General features: G+C 43.8%; 1 protein-coding gene across 27 annotated transcripts in view; it reads left to right on the top strand.

The window, feature by feature from the left end:
• The window catches only part of LOC115193575 (calcium-activated potassium channel subunit alpha-1), a 381,356-nt gene extending 361,231 nt beyond the window's left edge, over nt 1-20,125 (top strand). For 11 of the 27 annotated variants that reach the window (XM_029752334.1, XM_029752331.1, XM_029752343.1 and 8 more), the window contains 6 exons: nt 6,654-6,784; nt 10,547-10,741; nt 12,290-12,408; nt 14,459-14,683; nt 17,776-17,804; nt 18,772-20,125. In XM_029752334.1, the coding sequence (XP_029608194.1) occupies nt 6,654-6,784; nt 10,547-10,741; nt 12,290-12,408; nt 14,459-14,683; nt 17,776-17,804; nt 18,772-18,923 (851 nt within the window). In that variant the 3' untranslated portion in view covers nt 18,924-20,125. Of the gene's footprint in view, nt 1-4,761; nt 4,846-6,653; nt 6,785-10,546; nt 10,742-12,289; nt 12,409-14,458; nt 14,684-17,775; nt 17,805-18,771 lie in introns of all 27 variants that reach the window. The other 16 variants (XM_029752332.1, XM_029752333.1, XM_029752336.1 and 13 more) reach the window with 3 other exon arrangements.
• Nucleotides 20,126-23,010: the final 2,885 nt, after the last annotated feature.

Raw genomic sequence — 23,010 nt, forward strand, 5'->3', positions numbered from 1 at the left:
CAGGACCGCCATGTTGCCTTAAACAGTTCGGATGACATTCTTTTGCATTCTGGTTAGAATGCAAGTTTGGATGTTGTTGTTGTGGAACGTTTGGTGCCAATGTGGAGGGTAGTTGGCGAAACTCTTAATTTTCTATGGCTGTGATGACTAATTCTAGCGATATGTTGATGATGATGATTAGCGACTTTGGCCTGAGATTTGTGTGGAGCTAATTGCAAAGCTGAGCAATTGTGGGTATTTCAAATGTCCCTCTCTTTGTGGAAGCTCTAGCTGAGATGTCTCATTACAAAGTCAGAACACTCACTTTTTCTATGTACTGTTAGTCCATTAACTGCCTGATCGAGAGGGAGGGAGGGAGAGAGTAAAATGAGAGTAAGAGGAAGCTAAAAAAGTGCCACGGAAGCAAAATGGGTCCATTTAATAATAACAATGGCCCTGGCTATATTCTCTAATATTCCCTGTGGTCCAGGGGACTCATGAAAGTTTCACGTCTCTGAGGGATTATAAATGACTAGAGACCAGGGTCGCTAGAGCCACTATCCCCTCTGACTAAAGCACTAGAGACCCACCACTCTATCCCCTCTGACTAAAGCACTAGAGACCCACCACTCTATCCCCTCTGACTAAAGCACTAGAGACCCACCACTCTATCCCCTCTGACTAAAGCACTAGAGACCCACCACTCTATCCCCTCTGACTAAAGCACTAGAGACTCACCACTCTATCCCCTCTGACTAAAGCACTAGAGACCCACCACTCTATCCCCTCTGACTAAAGCACTAGAGACTCACCACTCTATCCCCTCTGACTAAAGCACTAGAGACCCACCACTCTATCCCCTCTGACTAAAGCACTAGAGACTCACCACTCTATCCCCTCTGACTAAAGCACTAGAGACCCACCACTCTATCCCCTCTGACTAAAGCACTAGAGACTCACCACTCTATCCCCTCTGACTATAGCACTAGAGACCCACCACTCTATCCCCTCTGACTAAAGCACTAGAGACTCACCACTCTATCCCCTCTGACTAAAGCACTAGAGACCCACCACTCTATCCCCTCTGACTAAAGCACTAGAGACCCACCACTCTATCCCCTCTGACTAAAGCACTAGAGACCCACCACTCTATCCCCTCTGACTAAAGCACTAGAGACCCACCACTCTATCCCCTCTGACTAAAGCACTAGAGACTCACCACTCTATCCCCTCTGACTAAAGCACTAGAGACCCACCACTCTATCCCCTCTGACTAAAGCACTAGAGACTCACCACTCTATCCCCTCTGACTAAAGCACTAGAGACCCACCACTCTATCCCCTCTGACTAAAGCACTAGAGACTCACCACTCTATCCCCTCTGACTAAAGCACTAGAGACTCACCACTCTATCCCCTCTGACTAAAGCACTAGAGACCCACCACTCTATCCCCTCTGACTAAAGCACTAGAGACTCACCACTCTATCCCCTCTGACTAAAGCACTAGAGACTCACCACTCTATCCCCTCTGACTAAAGCACTAGAGACTCACCACTCTATCCCCTCTGACTAAAGCACTAGAGACCCACCACTCTATCCCCTCTGACTAAAGCACTAGAGACCCACCACTCTATCCCCTCTGACTAAAGCACTAGAGACCCACCACTCTATCCCCTCTGACTAAAGCACTAGAGACCCACCACTCTATCCCCTCTGACTAAAGCACTAGAGACTCACCACTCTATCCCCTCTGACTAAAGCACTAGAGACCCACCACTCTATCCCCTCTGACTAAAGCACTAGAGACCCACCACTCTAGCCCCTCTGACTAAAGCACTAGAGACTCACCACTCTATCCCCTCTGACTAAAGCACTAGAGACTCACCACTCTATCCCCTCTGACTAAAGCACTAGAGACTCACCACTCTATCCCCTCTGACTAAAGCACTAGAGATTCACCACTCTATCCCCTCTGACTAAAGCACTAGAGACCCACCACTCTATCCCCTCTGACTAAAGCACTAGAGACCCACCACTCTATCCCCTCTGACTAAAGCACTAGAGACCCACCACTCTATCCCCTCTGACTAAAGCACTAGAGACCCACCACTCTATCCCCTCTGACTAAAGCACTAGAGATTCACCACTCTATCCCCTCTGACTAAAGCACTAGAGACCCACCACTCTATCCCCTCTGACTAAAGCACTAGAGACCCACCACTCTATCCCCTCTGACTAAAGCACTAGAGACTCACCACTCTATCCCCTCTGACTAAAGCACTAGAGACTCACCACTCTATCCCCTCTGACTAAAGCACTAGAGACTCACCACTCTATCCCCTCTGACTAAAGCACTAGAGACTCACCACTCTATCCCCTCTGACTAAAGCACTAGAGACCCACCACTCTATCCCCTCTGACTAAAGCACTAGAGACCCACCACTCTATCCCCTCTGACTAAAGCACTAGAGACTCACCACTCTATCCCCTCTGACTAAAGCACTAGAGACCCACCACTCTATCCCCTCTGACTAAAGCACTAGAGATTCACCACTCTATCCCCTCTGACTAAAGCACTAGAGACCCACCACTCTATCCCCTCTGACTAAAGCACTAGAGACCCACCACTCTATCCCCTCTGACTAAAGCACTAGAGACTCACCACTCTATCCCCTCTGACTAAAGCACTAGAGACTCACCACTCTATCCCCTCTGACTAAAGCACTAGAGACTCACCACTCTATCCCCTCTGACTAAAGCACTAGAGACCCACCACTCTATCCCCTCTGACTAAAGCACTAGAGACTCACCACTCTATCCCCTCTGACTAAAGCACTAGAGACCCACCACTCTATCCTACCCCTTCCTGACTAAAGCACTAGAGACTCACCACTCTATCCCTCTGACTAAAGCACTAGAGACTCACCACTCTATCCCCTCTGACTAAAGCACTAGAGACCCACCACTCTATCCCCTCTGACTAAAGCACTAGAGACTCACCACTCTATCCCCTCTGACTAAAGCACTAGAGACCCACCACTCTATCCCCTCTGACTAAAGCACTAGAGACTCACCACTCTATCCCCTCTGACTAAAGCACTAGAGACCCACCACTCTATCCCCTCTGACTAAAGCACTAGAGACTCACCACTCTATCCCCTCTGACTAAAGCACTAGAGACCCACCACTCTATCCCCTCTGACTAAAGCACTAGAGACCCACCACTCTATCCCCTCTGACTAAAGCACTAGAGACTCACCACTCTATCCCCTCTGACTAAAGCACTAGAGACCCACCACTCTATCCCCTCTGACTAAAGCACTAGAGACCCACCACTCTATCCCCTCTGACTAAAGCACTAGAGACCCACCACTCTATCCCCTCTGACTAAAGCACTAGAGACCCACCACTCTATCCCCTCTGACTAAAGCACTAGAGATTCACCACTCTATCCCCTCTGACTAAAGCACTAGAGACCCACCACTCTATCCCCTCTGACTAAAGCACTAGAGACCCACCACTCTATCCCCTCTGACTAAAGCACTAGAGACCCACCACTCTATCCCCTCTGACTAAAGCACTAGAGACTCACCACTCTATCCCCTCTGACTAAAGCACTAGAGACTCACCACTCTATCCCCTCTGACTAAAGCACTAGAGACCCACCACTCTATCCCCTCTGACTAAAGCACTAGAGACTCACCACTCTATCCCCTCTGACTATAGCACTAGAGACCCACCACTCTATCCCCTCTGACTAAAGCACTAGAGACTCACCACTCTATCCCCTCTGACTAAAGCACTAGAGACCCACCACTCTATCCCCTCTGACTAAAGCACTAGAGACTCACCACTCTATCCCCTCTGACTAAAGCACTAGAGACCCACCACTCTATCCCCTCTGACTAAAGCACTAGAGACTCACCACTCTATCCCCTCTGACTAAAGCACTAGAGACCCACCACTCTATCCCCTCTGACTAAAGCACTAGAGACCCACCACTCTATCCCCTCTGACTAAAGCACTAGAGACCCACCACTCTATCCCCTCTGACTAAAGCACTAGAGACCCACCACTCTATCCCCTCTGACTAAAGCACTAGAGACCCACCACTCTATCCCCTCTGACCCAATCAGAAAGCAGTGAGACATGGGATAGACAGAGACACAGGGACAGCTGTATGAACGTTGTTTTGCCTCTCTCTCTCTTTATGTTCTTGAGTACTACATATGTAATCAACAAAACACGTGTAGCTGTTTGTTTTTGTCTTGCTGTATTTGATTTCAATAAATTCCCCAGCTACAGTATGCTTGATTTAATATCATATAAGCTATGTTTGATGTAGAATCATTTCTCCTGCAGATTTTGTTAGGCCCTGGCTATTAAGTAGATGATATTATCATCACTAACATTGTCCTCCTCCTCCCTGAAAGTACAGAGGAGGTCCAGCAGTAAACATCCGTCTCAGTGCAACTATACACTGTCATTGTAGTATCAATGTTGTCAGTTCACTTTACATCACCATAGTTGATTCAAGTCAAATGGAAAACGTCACGTGAAGTCAGTTTATGTATAGAATATTGTATATCCGTAACCCCTTTGTGTTTTAATGTTTTAGTGGTATGGTTCAGTCACATGGCTACCTTTACATACACCAGCTTCAGTCTGTCTAATGCTGATGACTGGTCTCAGGCTGCTTTTATTTTACACTTCTCTTTGAAGCTGTTCCAATAATGACCCTATCTCTCCCCCCTCTGCTCCACACTGTCTTACTGTCATTAGCTAAACCTGGCAAAATACTGCCTTTGGTTTCATTCAGTCAGGAAAAAAAACTTGGAATCAACATACAAATGATAACTGAGCTGGGTAAGCCAGGCCTTTGTCCTCTGCTCGCTGCCGCCCGATCTTTAGTTCTGTCTGTCTGCCTGTCTGCCTGTCACCTCTCTCGCTCACACTCTCTCTCACCTCTCACACACTCTTTCTTTTTTTCTCTCTAACTCTCTCCCATTCTCAATTCAATTTCAATTTAAGGGGCTTTATTGGCATGGGAAACATATGTTTACATTGCCAAAGCAATTCTCTCTCCCTCTCGCTGTCTCTCCTTTCTTCATCCACTTGTCTTGATCTATCAGGCTACAGCCGAGGCCCTCGCTGACTGCTCCCATGGCTTCACTTTGAACACAATTACATTTTTTGTTCTCTGTTTCTGGTGGAACATTTACTGTCTCGTTTTGGCCTTTTTTTATTTAAAGGTTTTTTCTGTGGTGTTTTTATTTTTTTCCTTGCATTTGTTTCTCAAAGCATCGCTCTTGCACTTTGATAGTTGCTCGGTCTGTCCTTATGGCTGTTTTCATATCACACCCACCACCCCCAACTCCCAGCCTCTACACCCATCCCTCTACACCCCACTACCCCCCGGTTCAGTCTCCTTAGCCCGGGCCTGTTTGCATCATCAGCCCGCTTGTCTGGTTGACTGACATGTCTGTTCCTCCGCAGCACAGAGGAAACCTGGGAAGGAATCAGATTGAAAAAACAATTCTAACTACAGCTCAAATGTTCCCTTTAAGCTGTTTAGTTGTTGTTGTTGTTTGTGTGTATTTTTTGGCGGGGGAAGGGGGGTTCTTTCTTCCAGACCTCAAGCCTTCATGTTGAAGGGGTCAAAGAAAGGCTTGTGTTGTCAAGCACTTTTCAAATGCAGTTGTATCCCAGGATCTTGTCCACTGGCACTAGCAAGCAAATCCTCACATCTGAGGCTAAAGCCTGTTCTATTTGGGAAAGGCATCTTTACAAATGGTTTTAAAGAAGTTTTTTTTTAATATTGTTTCTTCTTGATCTTTTCCTCTGGTTAGCAGTATTCTAGACAGAAAATAGAGATTTTTCAACCCTAGCCCTTTATGATTTGAACTTCTTTACTCCTTAACAGTTTCAGAATGTAGTATAACTTTGATCTTTAACAGCAGGCTGTGCCTATGTGAATTTACCCCACAGCTTTATATATATTTTTATTGTTGTTTTAAATAATCATTTGATTTTCAGGAAAAGGTAAATACCTTAATATCTCAGTAGGTAACGATGTTACCACCCATGTTCTTCTCTGAGATATCAACGAAGCGCCAGAATGCATGTTACATTACATGCATGCTGTTCTCACCTCAACATGCACAATATGGTCTTGATAAAAATCACAATATGGTGGAACGAGGTGTGCTTCACACACCTAGGTAACATCCATGTCTTGAATGTGATTCCAAACTGCAGAAATGGTTTGTTGATGACGGAATGTACTGCGTATCTACCATGAATGCCAAATCCATAACGCTTTGGTTCAGACATCACTACCTTTTCTATACCTAAAGACATGAGACATTTGAGAATATATGCTATTGAGTCTTTGAAGGACCCAATAAAGTGACTGATTCTGTTTGGGTCAGGGCCTAAGACTTGGGGTTGTAAGTCAAGTAAAAAGGAATATTGGCTCATATTGACTCAAAAACACTCTAAAATCTAACCTTCCTATTTCTCCAACAAAAAAAGTTTGGGAACCCCTGCCCTAGCTATGTCACCCAGCGATTCTCTACTTCTCCAGTCCTCAGGTGTGCTAGTGTGTTTGGCATGCTGTGCTCTCCTTGGCCTCTCTCTCTCTCTGACTGTGTTTTGGGTCTCCCCTCTCTCAGTGAACGACTCCAACGTTCAGTTCCTGGACCAAGATGATGACGATGACCCGGACACAGAGCTGTACCTGACACAGCCCTTCGCCTGCGGAACCGCCTTTGCCGTCAGCGTGCTGGACTCTCTCATGAGTGCAGTGAGTAGACATTACTAAGTATACGCTACTCAATTTACACAGTTCTTAGTATGCACATTACTTTTTATGCACTTTTTTTCATTTTATTTAGTCTGACATGTTACTATGTAGTCCGACATGTTACTATGTAGTCCGACATGTTACTATGTAGTCCGACATGTTACTATGTAGTCTGACATGTTACTATGTAGTCTGACATGTTACTATGTAGTCCGACATGTTACTATGTAGTCCGACATGTTACTATGTAGTCCGACATGTTACTAGGTAGTCCGACATGTTACTAGGTAGTCCGACATGTTACTATGTAGTCCGACATGTTACTATGTAGTCCGACGTGTTACTATGTAGTCCGACGTGTTACTATGTAGTCCGACGTGTTACTATGTAGTCCGACGTGTTACTATGTAGTCCGACGTGTTACTAGGTAGTCCGACGTGTTACTAGGTAGTCCAACATGTTACTATGTAGTCCGACATGTTACTAGGTAGTCCGACATGTTACTATGTAGTCCGACATGTTACTATGTAGTCCGACATGTTACTATGTAGTCCGACATGTTACTAGGTAGTCCGACATGTTACTATGTAGTCCGACATGTTACTATGTAGTCTGACATGTTACTATGTAGTCCGACATGTTACTATGTAGTCCGACATGTTACTATGTAGTCCGACATGTTACTAGGTAGTCCGACATGTTACTAGGTAGTCCGACATGTTACTATGTAGTCCGACATGTTACTATGTAGTCCGACATGTTACTATGTAGTCCGACGTGTTACTATGTAGTCCGACGTGTTACTATGTAGTCCGACGTGTTACTATGTAGTCCGACGTGTTACTAGGTAGTCCGACATGTTACTAGGTAGTCCAACATGTTACTATGTAGTCCGACATGTTACTAGGTAGTCCGACATGTTACTATGTAGTCCGACATGTTACTATGTAGTCCGACATGTTACTAGGTAGTCCGACATGTTACTATGTAGTCCGACATGTTACTATGTAGTCCGACATGTTACTATGTAGTCCGACATGTTACTATGTAGTCCGACATGTTACTAGGTAGAAGTTTATCGCAGAATCCAGGACAAAAATTATCCTTTTTGTAAACAGTCTATATTTCATCCATATTTATAAATATTTCCTATCCATATTTTAATCCCTATTTTATTTACGTAGGCTAGTGGCTGTTATGGCCGTAGGGTGAAGCAGCATTTTTAGAGGGTAACAGTTGCATATTGTTGCAGTTGCAACATGCAGCAGTCAAGGGCTAAAATTGATTTTGAAATTGGCTTTGAACTCAGTCAGATAGGAGTTAGTCCAGTGTTGCGTACAAGATGTCAGCAACCACAAGGCAAGACACAGATAGTGGGTTTACTGTAAGACGTGCATACGGTCTTTAAACAAAGTCGTTTAAAGGTCGTAACTAAGTACTGTATACTATGTACTGTATTCCTTGTAGTGTATACTTGGTAGTGTCTACTCACCTGCACCCATGTCTGCTGTCTCTAAAGCTGGCTGTTGAATTGAAGATGCATTTGATTTAAATAAGTGTGAAACATAGCAAAGATGCATTTCAAAACACTGCAGATCTAATGCACTTTTTGGAAGCAAACATGCACTCACACACGCACGCACAGACAGACAGACAGACAGACAGACAGACAGACAGACAGACAGACAGACAGACAGACAGACAGACAGAATTAAGTAAAGGGTTAGACTTAACGGATGTGGATGCCTCAGATAAGATGCAGTGCTCTGCTCAGCGCGGCAGCATTACGGAGTAGGCAGAAGTTGGTAAATGAAATGCCACATTGATCAGACAGCGCTGCCAACTCCAATGACATCAAAAGGGAAGTTGTTGCCACCACTCCTCATATAAAGTGTCACGAAACAAACTTTCAAGGAGCTTATTAGATCTTTTAACAAGGTAAGTGCTGAGGATCCCTCCAATGGCACATTTGACATGCAAAGGTGGGCCATCAAGGTCCAAAAAAACACTTTTATCTTTCAACAATGAGAGAGAGAGGAGCTCACTCCCACATGTTCTGTGATGTCTCTCTCTCTCGCTCTCTCTCTCCCACCCACCGCCGATTAAGGCAGCCCCCCGCCCCTCTCTGATTCAGAGGGGTTGGGTTAAATGCGGAAGACACATTTCAGTTGAAGGCATTCAGTTGTACAACTGACTAGGTATCCCCCTTTCCTTTTCCACCCTCTCTCTCTTTCCCCTCTCTCTCCCCTCTTCCCCATCTCTCCCCTCTTCCCCATCTCTCCCCTCTTCCCCATCCCATCTCTCCCCTCTTCCCCATCTCTCCCCTCTTCCCCATCTCTCCCCTCTCCCCTTGTCCATCGCTCCCCTCTCCCCCTTGCCCATCGCTCCCCTCTTCCCCCTTCTCCATCTCTCCCCTCTTCCCCATCTCTCCCCTCTCCCCCTTGTCCATCGCTCCCCTCTTCCCCCTTCTCCATCTCTCCCCTCTTCCCCCTTCTCCATCTCTCCCCTCTTCACCCATCCCATCTCTCCCCTCTTCCCCATCCCATCTCTCCCCTCTTCCCCATCCCATCTCTCCCCTCTTCCCCATCTCTCCCCTCTCCCCCTTGTCCATCGCTCCCCTCTTCCCCCTTCTCCATCTCTCCCCTCTTCACCCATCCCATCTCTCCCCTCTTCCCCACCCCATCTCTCCCCTCTCCCCAATCTCCGTCTCTCCTCTCTTCACCCATCCAATCTCTCCCCTCTTCCCCACCCCATTTCTCCTCTCCCCCTTCTCCATCTCTTCCTTCTTCCCCATCTTATCTCCCCCATCTCCCCATCCCTTTCTCCATCTCTCCCCTCTTCTCCCCTCTCCCCCTTCTCCATCTCTCCCCTTATCACCACCATCTCTCCCCCATCTCCATCTCTCCCCCCCCCTCCATCTCTCCCCTCTCCCCCCTCCTCCATCTCTCCCCTCTCCCCCCTCCTCCATCTCTCCCCTCTCCCCCTCCTCCATCTCTCCCCTCTCCCCCCTCCTCCATCTCTCCCCTCTCCCCCCTTCTCCATCTCTCCCCCATCTCCCCTCTCCCCCATCTCCATCTCTCCCCCTTCTCCATCTCTCCTCCTCCCCCTTCTCCATCTCTTCCCTCTTCTCTCCCCATCCCTTTCTCCATCTCTCCCCTCTTCTCCCCTCTCCCCCTTCTCCATCTCTCCCCTTATCACCACCATCTCTCCCCCATCTCCATCTCTCCCCTCTCCCCCCCCTCCATCTCTCCCCTCTCCCCCCTCCTCCATCTCTCCCCTCTCCCACTTCCTCCATCTCTCCCCTCTCCCCCCCTCCTCCATCTCTCCCCTCTCCCCCTCCTCCATCTCTCCCCTCTCCCCCCTCCTCCATCTCTCCCCTCTCCCCCCTTCTCCATCTCTCCCCTCTTCTCCCCTCTCCCCCATCTCCATCTCTCCTCTCTCCCCCCTCCTCCATCTCTCCCCTCTCCCCCCTCCTCCATCTCTCCCCCCTCCTCCATCTCTCCCCCCTCCTCCATCTCTCCCCCCTCCTCCATCTCTCCCCTCTCCCCCCTCCTCCATCTCTCCCCTCTCCCCCCTTCTCCATCTCTCCCCTCTTCTCCCCTCTCCCCCATCTCCATCTCTCCCCTCTCCCCCCTCCTCCATCTCTCCCCCCTCCTCCATCTCTCCCCTCTCCCCCGTTCTCCCTCCGCCACATATCCTCTACCGTTGTGGCTCTAATGGCGTCTCCTTACTTACGGATCTCACATCCTCTTATCTCTGCAGACATACTTCAACGATAATATCCTCACCCTGATCCGGACGCTGGTGACTGGGGGAGCCACCCCAGAGCTAGAGGCTCTACTGGCTGAGGAGAACGCCCTGCAAGGGGGCTACAGCACGCCACAGACACTGGCCAACCGAGACAGGTGTCGTGTTGCCCAACTGGCCCTGTACGATGGGCCCTTTGCCGACTTGGGGGTAAGTGAATGTTTAAATGGAGCTGACAGGTTTTGGCACTCGACAGCAGAACCCATCCCGCCTGCTTGGCTCCTTGCGGCACTTAATACAAAGTGAAGAACATAGAACACGCAAAGGCTGCTCTGCTTAGGTGGAGGAAGGAGGGTTCTGGAGTGTGTGTGTTAGAGTGGGTGATATGGAGAAAAAATCCATATTGCGATAAATTGACAATGTTTTTGCTATAATGATAAATCAGAGATAAATAATAATACATTATTTTGGGGGGGAGGTGCTAGAGCTGGGCGATATGGACAAAAAGTAATATCGCGATAAATGTAACTGTTTTGCTCGATAACAACAAATACAACAATAATTTATTTTATTCTATGGACAGTTGCTTTACAAGCAGCAGGGCTCTAGAATCGTTTTTTTCCCAGTGCCAAATAAGACAGCTGAGATGGTAGCCTATGATTCAAAAAGTCAGCTATCTAACATATCCAGGAAATGCATGATTGATATTTTGATGTTCAACCTCCAGAATGATCAGATTTCATTTTGTCTCTTCAGAGAATTTCCCGACATCTTTATGCTTATTGGCCTATAGGCTATATTATACACCACCCGAGGAAGTGGGAACTCAAAACCCTTAGCTAGATTGATTAGGCTAATTGATTAATCTGTCAGTAAATGTAGCTAATGTCCTACAAAGACTTTCCAGCGCTCGGCCTAGGATACTTGATGTAGGCCTATTCACTGCAAATGACGCGCCCCCCCCCCGCGAAGCAACAAAACCTTACTACACTAAAGCCTACTCCCGTTGTAAAGTGGTGCCATGAACTCAATATGAAGAGGTGAGAAATACATGATATGACTGTCCTCTCTGTAACTAGAACAACAGTAGTTACTTTGAAAACTGTACTTTTCCTGCAATAGGATTTTGAGCAACGACCATATGCTTGTCAGAACGCATTTCTCCCTCCTCCATGCACACAGTGGGGAGAGGGAGTGAGAGTCAGCTGTCGACAGCGAAACGGTGACAGGCATGTACTTTCAGAGCAGGAATCAACATAATGCATAGGCCATTACTGTTGACCAAATAATGGTTCTAGAACAATCTACAGGAATGTTGTGTAGCCAAATCACCTAAAATTACTGACATAAGCAAAATGCTTCGGTGAGTGGAAGGCGGTGTTGGTAATTTTCGGTTTATCGTCCCAGCATTACTGTGTGTGTGTTCTGGGATGAAGAATGTCTGTTTCATTTGGTTTTTAAATAGTTCATCTGCATCGGATTTTGAAGTAACGGCGTGTCACAAAGTAAAAAGATTTTGTGTCTTTTCTTGTATGATTTGAAGGATATTTTTACACTGTATATTGTTATGGCTTCCATTTCTGGCCAAGATTTATTAGGCACTAGAAATCTCCCCAAACATACAGCAGAATGTATCCAGGGCACTGCAGTTTGACATTTTCAAAAACTTTGATTATTTGGTCATTTAGGCAAATGATAGCACTTTATAAGCCAACACAGCCTGATGTTGTTTTTGATTTGCCATTTGTTGTTTTCCAGGATGGTGGTTGCTATGGAGATTTGTTCTGTAAAGCATTGAAGACATACAACATGTTGTGCTTCGGAATCTACAGATTGAGAGACGCTCACCTTGCCACACCTAGCCAGTGTACCAAACGGTGAGACACTTACATCTATCCCTCTCACATGTCAAGGTGTAACAACGTCAACTGTTTTCCATTAGAATATTAGCAGTTATGTGATTATATTATACTGTTTATCGTAGACACTTATGTGATTAGATAACTCTACAAACTAGATGCATTTCGACTTCAGGCCTCTAACACAGGAACATTTTTATTTGAAATAAATCTGCTTTGAAATCTTATAACTGATTAGTTTTCAACCACGCCCTATTAACTTTCTGTCATGTATTTGTTTTTAATAAACTGAGTGGTTCGAGCCCTGAATGCTGATTGACTGTATGACAAAAACGTTTTTTTACTGCTCTAATTACGTTGGTAACCAGTTTATAATAGCAATAAGGCTCCTCGGGGGTTTGTGGTATATGGCCAATGTACAGTACATTCAGAAAGTATTCAGACCCCTTCACTTTTTCCACATTTTGTTACGTTACAGCCTTATTCTAAAATTGATTAAATAAAACATTTTTCTCATCAATCTACACATAATACCCCATAATGACGAAGTGAAAACAGGTTTTTATAACTTTTTGCAAATGTATTAAAAATAAAAACACCTTATTTACATAAGTATTCAGACCCTTTGCTATGAGACTTGAAATTGAGCTCAGGTTCATCCTGTTTCCATTGATGTTTCTACAACTTGATTGGAGTCCACCTGTGGAAAGGCACACACCTGTCTATATAAGGTCCTACAGTTGATAGTGCATGTCAGAGCAAAAACCAAGCCATGAGGTCGTAGGAATTGTCCGTAGAGCTCCGAGACAGGATTGTGTCGAGGCACAGATCTGGAGAAGGGTACCAAAAAATGTCTGCAGCATTGAAGGTCCCCAAGAACACAGTGGCCTCCATCATTCTTAAATGGAAGAAGTTTGGAACCACCAAGACTCTTCCTAGAGCTGGCCGCCTGGACAAATCGGGGGAGAAGGGCCTTGGTCAAGGAGGTGACAAGAACCCGATGGTCACTCTGACAGAGCTCCAGAGTACCTTTGTGGAGATGGGAGAACCTTCCAGAAGGACAACCATCTCTGCAGCACTCCACCAATCAAGCCTTTATGGTAGAGTGGCCAGACAGAAGCCACACCTCAGTAAAAGGCACACGACAACCCGCTTGGAATTTGCCAAAAGGCACCTAAAGGACTCTCAGACCATGAGAAACAAGATTCTCTGATCTGATGAAATCAAAATTCAACTCTTTGGCCTGAATGCCAAGCGTCACGTATGGAGGAAACCTGGCACCATCCCTACCGGGAAGCATGGTGGTGGCAGCATCTTGCTGTGGGGATGTTTTTCATCAACAGGGACTGGGAGACTAGTCAGGATCGAGGGAAAGATGAACGGAGCAAAGTACAGAAAGATCCTTGATGAAAACCTGCTCCAGAGCACTCAGGACCTCAGACTGGGGCGAAGGTTCACCTTCCAACAAGACAACGACCCTAAGCACACAGCCAAGACAATGCAGGGGTGGCTTTGGGACAAGTCTGAATGTCCTTGAGTGGCCCAGCCAGAGCCTGGACTTGAACCCGATCGAACATCTCTGGAGAGACCTGAAAATAGCTGTGCAGCAACGCTCCCCATCCAACCGGAATAAGCTTGAGAGGATCTCCAGAGAGAATGGGAGAAACCCCCCAAAAACAGGTGTGCCGAGCTTGTAACATCATACCCAAGAAGACTCGAGGCTGTAATCGCTAAATATGCAAAAATGTTTAAAAAAAAAAAATGTCTTTGTCATTATGAGGTATTGTGTGTAGATTGATGAGGAAAAAGATCGATTGAATCAGTTTTGAAATAAGGCTATAACGTAACAAAATGTGGAAAAAGTCAAGGTATCTGAATACTTTCTGAATGCACTGTACCATGGCCAAGGGCTGTATTCAGGCACTCTGCATTACGTTGAGCCTAAGAACAGCCCTTAGCCGTTGTATATTGGCCATACCCCCCCCCCCCGGGCCTTATTGCTTAATTATACACGGACTAATCAGTATTGTTCTGTTTTCTACCAACTCCTATCCTTTCCTTTCTACAGGTATGTGATCACCAACCCTCCGTATGAGTTTGAGTTGGTCCCCACAGACCTGATCTTCTGTCTGATGCAGTTTGACCACAACGCGGGCCAGTCTCGGACCAGCCTTTCCCACAGCTCCCACTCCTCCCATTCCTCCAGCAAAAAGAGCTCGTCTGTCCACTCCATCCCCACCACCAACCGGCAGAACCGCAGCAGCAAGGCTCGGGAGGCTGGCCACAAACAGAAGTAGGTGGAGGAGATGTGTGTGTGTGTGTGTGTGTGTGTGTGTGTGTGTGTGTGTGTGTGTGTGTGTGTGTGTGTGTGTGTGTGTGTGTGTGTGTGTGTGTGTGTGTGTGTGGTCTGTGTAGTGTGTGTGGTCTGTGTAGTGTGTGTTGTCTGTGTAGTGTGTGTTGTATGTGTAGTGTGTGTTCCCAATCTAAGTTTCCTGTGCGCGTTGTGTCTTTGTAGAGTTGTGGTCAAAAGGAGAGTGTGTGTGTCACTGTTTGGGTCAGTTATCTCTGTCTGTATGTTTATTGGGGTTTGGGTTTTGTTTCTGAGATTTTGTGGTCAATGTCTATGTCATGTTTGTGCAATGTTTGCTCCATGACCATCAGCATGTGGTCCTTGCTCTGACATCTCTGCCTGCCTCCATAGCTACTGTACCATGATCTAGTCAATGGAACTAAGGGGAAACTTTGATGTGCATTGTTTTCACCGACAAACTGTCTTAAAAATGTCCTTCGACCTCTTTGAACCTGTATTTAAGCATTATTATAAGAACGCAAAATATCACCGAAAGAAGATAAGGAACATAGGTCTTTCTATAACAATCATATGTTGTCTTTGTACCAGGCCGGTGACGGGCATGGCAGACATTTTGTCTCGATAAGACACAGTACAGTGCATTCAGAAAGTATTCAGAGCCCTTAACTTTTTCGTTACGTTACAGCCTTATTCTAAAACTGATTACATTTGTTTTTTTCCTCTCATCAATCTATACACAATACCCCATAATGACCATCCAAAAACTGGTTGTTTAGACATTTTTGCTAATTTAAAAAAATTACAAAACTGAAATATTACATTTACATAAGTATTCATACCCTTTACTCAGTACTTTGTTGAAGCACCTTTGGCAGTGATTACAGCCTCGAGTCTTCTTAGGTATGACGCTACAAGCTTGGCACACCTGTATTTGGGGAGTTTCTCCCATTCTTCTCTGCAGATCCTTTCAAGCTCTGTCAGGTTGGATGTGGAGTGTTGCTGCACAGCTATTTTCAGATCTCTCCAGAGATGTTCGATCAGGTTCAGTCTGGGCTCTGGCTGGGCCACTCAAGGACATTCAGAGACTTTTCCTGAAGCATTTTACATTTTAGTCATTTAGCAGACGCTCTTATCCAGAGCAACTTACAGTAGTGAATACATACATTTCATACTTTTTTTTTTCTTTTTTTTTCTTCATACTGGCCCCCCGTGGGAATCGAACCCACAACCCTGGCGTTGCAAACACCATGCTCTACCAACTGAGCCACACGGGACTCCTGCGTTGTCTTGGCTGTGTGCTTAGGGTCATTGTTCTGTTGGAAGGTGAACCTTCGCCCCAGTCTGAGGTCCTGAGTGCTCTGGAGCAGGTTTTCATCAAGGATCTTGCTTTACTTTGCTCCGTTCATCTTTCCCTCGATCCTGACTAGTCTCCCAGTTTCTGCCGCTGAAAACCATCCCCACAGCATGATGCTGCCACCACCGTGCTTCACCATAGGGATCGTATTGGCCAGGTGATGAGCGTGACGCTTGGCATTCAGGAAAAGAGTTCAATCTTGGTTTCATCAGACCAGAGAATCTTGTTTTTGATGGTCTGAGAGTCCTTTAGGTGCCTTTTGGCAAACTCCAAGTGGGCTGTCATGCGCCTTTTACTGAGGAGTGGCTTCCGTCTGGCCAGGAAGAGTCTTGGTTGTTCCAAACTTCTTCCTTTTAAGAATGATGGAGGCCACTGTGTTCTTGGACCTTCAATGCTCAGACATTTTTTGGTACCCTTCTCCAGATCTGTGCCTCGACACAATCCTGTCTCTGAGCGCTACGGACAATTCCTTCGACCTCATGGTTTAGTTTTTGCTCTGACGTCCATTGCCAACTGTGGGACCTTATATAGACAGGTGTGTGCTTTTCCAAATCATGTCCAATCAATTTAATTTACCACAGGTGGACTCCAATCAAGTTATAGAAACACCTCAAGGATGATCAATGGAAACAGGATGCACCTGAGCTCAATTTCAAGTCTCATAGCAAAGGGTCTGAATACTTATATAAATAAGGCATTTCTGTTGTTAATATTTAATACATTTGCAAAAAATTATAAAAACCTGTTTTCGCTTTGTCATTATGGGGTATTATGTGTAGATTGAGGATTTGATTTGATCCACTTTAGAATAAGGCTGTTAACATAACAAAATGTGGAAAAGTGAAGAGGTCTGAATACTTTCTGAATGCACTGTGCAGTGTGTTTTTACTTTGACTCATATTGGTATAGCCTGCTTATTTGTTAGTATACGTACCAACAGCATGCCGTGGTTATGGATTGAATGTAACATGATTTACATAGACTAAACCTTTTACCCAACATGACCACATTTTGACCAGAGAAGCTGATGTTCCAGATGATTGTCCATGAATGATAAACGTCATTAAACCATCTGTGTTGACATCTGTCTGGTTATTGTGTCTGTTCTGAGACATGGCATGTCCATGGTCCTAGTTCTCCATCTCAAATGCTTATTTTTAGTTCTGTTTTCAATTTTGATGTGTTTTGCATAATATAATATATAATTTAAGTTATATTAAATGATAAGGAAGTAATAATTGTAAAATTACCCAGAGAATTTGATGTTGATGGTAAGAAAAGACATCATGCTACTAAGTACTCCTTAAACAGTGATAGATCATTTATCAATGTCCATTCTTAAGCTTAAAGACAACAGATCAATTGAAATGTCTTAGTGTCATTTTAAATGTCCCTTAGCATTTGCCTTCAATGCTTTTCAAACATGGTGTCATCGAGAGGTGAAGTGTAGGTGTTCAGTATCTAGAAACATAAACAGGGCCAAGGGAACATCTGACAACTAGGGTTAGGGTCAATTTAGGAAGTAAACTGAAATAGCATTTTACATTTTGGCAGTGAGGCCTTGGTTCCATTAGAAAATAGTCATAGTTGTCAGTGTTTACATACTGTAGAGTGCAGCAAGAGATCCAGTCAGGTCAGTGATTGTGTTTGAGACGTGTTATTTGCCTTGTATAGACTGTAATACCTCACTTACTTAGATGACCTACTTCTCTTTCTGAAGTGCAACAAGGATGAATAGAATGAGCCAAGGTATGCAAGTTAACAATTCTGCATGTCCTACTATTATAATAGCAACCTTTATGTGGGGTTCTAATCATAACTTTGTCCCAGTGGCAATTGATATGACAAGGGGAGGTTTTATAGTCTTTCTGTTATTTTCCTGTAAGGATAAGTCATCATGCCTCAGTTTAAGTTTTGCTTTTGGACAAATGGAAAGTAAAATGGCTGCCGCTGCCTCTGGCCTCTCCCTGTCATGCCCAGGACCATCTCTGCATTGACTCTTCCTGCCTTTCTGTTTTACCTCCTTCACATCCTAATTCACCTGATTATGCTTTTTCTTTGTTTTCTTTTGACAGAGCCTCTATTTTGTATAATTTACATATTATTTATCATGTTTTTTTGTTTGCTTTATTTCAACTTGAGACAAATTGCATTGTGTGAGGTTTGTGTGTTTGCACATGTTCTTTCCTATTGAATGTGATCAGATGTTGTCCAAGTGATAGAAATAGGTTGTAATCCGTATTCTGTATAACTCTATCAACTGGAGCCACAGAGAGGCAAGGTGTTGCCTATCACACACTACATAATACAAACATGAACTGTAGACATTTGATTACCTAAAGATCATACCTCTCGTAGAGTAGGCTTGAAACCTCCTCAAATTGGCATGTTTCAAACTCATAACTCTGTGGTGGTTTCAGGCGATAGACATCTTGCTTCACCTCAGGCATAGTTTCAAAACATCAAACACTTGTGCTGTAACACACTTGCCTGAGCACTAAGTTGACTGAAACACACACACACTTACATTGACACAGACCCACATGCACACACTCCAAAGTTGAAATAACTTTACCTGGAAGGAAATGAAGTACTTGAAACCTATGATCCCTCATGCTATATAAGGCGGCTACTTAAACTGAGACAGGAATATATGACATGACACCGTGTGGATTATTCAACACTAACACTTTGTTTCTGCCCCATCCCTCCGCAGAAAGGAAATGGTTTACAGATGAACCAGAAAATGCCTACCCACGGAACATTCAGATCAAGCCCATGAGCACTCACATGGCCAACCAAGTCAACCAATACAAATCCACTAGCAGTCTGATACCACCAATCAGAGAAGTTGAAGATGAATGCTGAAAACCAGGCCCCCTTGATGACTCGTGAGAATTCTGGACGCTCTTACGAAAGGAGATAAGAGATGGCGAACATGGGGGATGATGATGATGATTAATTGGTCCCCACTCATTCTACAGATCAAGGGTTTGACATAAACACCACAACTGGAAGGGGCCTCCTATGTGTATACCTGTAATATTACTTCCATGCTCTTCATGTTTCATTCATCAATCTTCCATAGAGATGTACATAATGACAATCTAATGAGTATTGTACACTCCCTCCCCCTTAGCACTTTTTGAAATTATTTGAAGAGTTGAAGCGAGAAGATTAAGTACTTCCTGTAATTATTTGCAATAGTTCATCACCTCTTCGTGTGACCAGACTCCATGGCTACTGTAGTTTGAGGTTACTACTTGTTGTTGGAGGATGAGGGTCACGGCAGTTCGCTCATCGTTCATCACATCTCCCAAAGACGCCATTGGGGCTGACCACTCATACACCGTGTCTGTTTCGGTTCTATTTGCACTAAAACTGATCACGTTATTTTGCAACACGACGACGGGAAACATTGTCATCTCCCCAAAACAACACCCATCACAAAAATGTCAACTTTTTGGTTGTCGATTCGCTGAACGAGAGAAAGGCTGCTTGTCATTTGAAGAGGTGTACAGCTGTACTGTGTACAGATCCATTACATCACTGCTTAGGGTATGCTACTGTATGTCAACATGCTGTTGAGTAATCCTCTGAATGAATGCATTCGAGTCCTGGAGAATGAGATCATCTTGTAAATCAGTTGTTTTGAGACTCAGAGTACTGTAAGAGATAGTTCTGGGTTAAGCTGGTTGACCGTATATAGCTGCACTGTACCTACACCTGTTCTGGTGATATCACAATGGCTATGAATCATAATGATGTTTTTGACCGTGTTTCAAGCTCCTATCATCGCATGGTGCCTGAGCCCTTTTATAACAATACAGCGCAGATGATCAACTTAACCTGAAAACATGAAAGGGACGAAGGACAACCTTGTCCTATCCCTTATGTGTAAACATGAAAAGGGTGATTGAACAACTTTGTCTTGTCCCTTGTGAACACATTAATTGAGTGAAAGGACTGCCTTGTACACATCTTGCATATGGCATGTGTGTACTGTACGTGGCAGCAAATGTGTCCCCTCAATAAAAACATTGGTGGTACATCTGAGTTAAATGCACAAATTAGTGTCGTCATCTCTCCATCAGTGTGTCTGCGATGGTGGTTCAGCCTCTGAGGGAGCAGGATGTGGGATCAAGGCTTCAAACATGAAAGACGTATAGGAACTAGCTCTGTCTGGGGGTTGCCGATCAACTAATGAACTAAGCAAACACGTTTCTATGCTCACCATCATACCCAGTCACATCACCGATAATACACCATCTATGATTGAGCTGATTAAATGTGAACAAACATTAGCTGTGTGCCCTAAAAATGTGAAGGAAGCATTTAACCCCAAAACTATTTAAGAACAAAAGAATAAGCATATCATTTCAATATTTTTTTGTCTGTTGAGAAATTTGGAGAAACAATGCCACATATTGCGTAAAATGGGCATCAGTGGGTCCTCCTTTGACCAGAGCCACCACTGCCTGGCACAGGGTTGGTAACAGAGGCAGCAAAGAGCTTGGATGTTCTCCGCTGCCAATCCTGATGTCATCATGACACCTCTAAACACTATGTTGGTAAACATTAAGGGAAAAGCTCAATCATAGTTTTGCCACTGATGACGATGAAGAACGCTGGAGAATACTGCCTGTGTTCTTCATGTCATTCTGGTCAAGGCGCAAGACAGTGCGTGTTAAAAATGGACCTTTTCTATTTTGTTTTTGATCCAGAGCAACCCAGACAGAGCTGCAGCCTTGGGGAGGAGAGGGTATGGTGTCACAGATGAACCAATTAAAAACTTAACCTGCATACTTTATACATACAAATAGGATTATTTTATATTCATATGAGCATAATCATGTTGTACTTATTTTTACGCATGACGTAGTGAGAAACACTTTGTGAAAGCAATCCATTATTATTATTATTATCAGGCCTACAATTACATCAGATCATTTTATTTCTAAATTAATCACTGTATTTAACATAATCATACCAAAATGATTCATATCAATTCTGAAATGCCTATAATTACAAATGCATTAATGAGGAAGAGTAGAAGTCCCCTCTCTATTCAATCCATATCGCAGAAGTTCAACATTACAGTTTGATTGAAATTTAAAGGCAATGTTTCCGCTTTAGCAGAGACTGCATTCACAATAAACGCTGCATATGTCCAGTGATGGAAAAAGGACCTAATTATCATACTTGAGTGAAAGTAAAGATACCTTAATAGAAAATGACTCAAGTAAAAGTCACCCAGTGAAATACTACTTGAGTAAAAGTCTAAAAGTATTTGGTTTTAAATATATATATATATTTGAAAGTATAAATCATTTCAAATTCCTTAAATTAAGCAAACCAGGCAGCATTGTCTTGTTTTTTATTTATTTATGGATAGCCAGGGACACACTCCAACACTCAGGCATAATTTACAAATGAAGTGTGTAGGTGTTTGTGTTTAGTGAGTCCACCAAATCAGAGGCATGACCAGGGATGTTCTCTTGATAAGTGTGTGAATTGTTGTCAAAAATATTAATAGTAAAGTACAGATACCCCAAAAAACAACTTAAGTTGTACTTCAAAGTACTTTTCCTTAAGTACTTTACACCACTGCATATGTCGGCTCAATCGGAAATGACATTTACATTTCTATCGCACAATCTGTAACGCTTCAGTGAAACAGATTGACTAGAGTCCTAAAAGTCAATATTGTATAACAGATAACATAAATCTAATGAGAGCCCTAAGTCAATATTGTATAGGAGATAACATAAATCTAATGAGAGCCCTAAGTCAATATTGTAGAAGAGATAACATAAATCTAATGAGAGCCCTAAGTCAATATTGTATAGGAGATAACATAAATCTAATGAGAGCCCTAAGTCAATATTGTATAGGAGATAACATAAATCTAATGAGAGCCCTAAGTCAATATTGTATAGGAGATAACATAAATCTAATGAGAGCCCTAAGTCAATATTGTATAGGAGATAACATAAATCTAATGAGAGCCCTAAGTCAATATTGTATAGGAGATAACATAAATCTAATGAGAGCCCTAAGTCAATATTGTATAGGAGATAACATAAATCTAATGAGAGCCCTAAGTCAATATTGTATAGGAGATAACATAAATCTAATGAGAGCCCTAAGTCAATATTGTATAGGAGATAACATAAATCTAATGAGAGCCCTAAATCAATATTGTATAGGAGATAACATAAATCTAACTCTGAGCTTCTGTCTCAACTGTTGAGTGCTCCTCAAAACGTAAATGGGCTTAGTTGAAAAATCTCTGTAGCTGTATTGATAAACTTTATTATGCTGCTCATTTTCATCTGCAAGCAAATACGAATATTGTTGTCTGAGACAAACAGAAATGTGACGTAAACAATCACAAACAAACTTGAGTTTCAATGGGTGTAAATAATACCCAGACAGTGAGCCAATCGGAAAGGTGCATGAAGCCCCGATCTGAGGCATTTAGCCATTCGTTCTGTTCTGAGAGTAAAACTGGGTGACCTCTGCTATCAATGATTGACCTAAATTAGGTCTCTTAGTAAGGAGAGATACATTGAAGTATTGTTTTGTGGGTATATAATGTCATTCTTCATGGACATGTGTTTCTAACTATGTGACAGATTGTTAGAACATCATCAGGTTGTTTGCATTGAACAGATAGCCATGATATTATAGACTAAGATAATGTCTTTCTAAAGACCTGTCATTCTTGACAAAAAAAGGACATATATTTGTGTCTAAATATGTTGTGTATATTCAGCCATTATATAGATTTTTCTGAAGCAAAATGTCCTGAGCTTTCTGTCTGTCTACTGGGTGTGGTGCGACTGCTCATAAACATTTTGTCCTGACGTGAACTTCTGAAGCTTTTGTGCTCACATTGTTGTCACACTTTGTAGCAAGTATAATTCTTTTCAGAAAATATGTGAGTAAAAAT

This window comes from Salmo trutta, chromosome 5 (genome assembly GCF_901001165.1).
Source record: "Salmo trutta chromosome 5, fSalTru1.1, whole genome shotgun sequence".
Lineage (NCBI taxonomy): Eukaryota > Metazoa > Chordata > Actinopteri > Salmoniformes > Salmonidae > Salmo > Salmo trutta.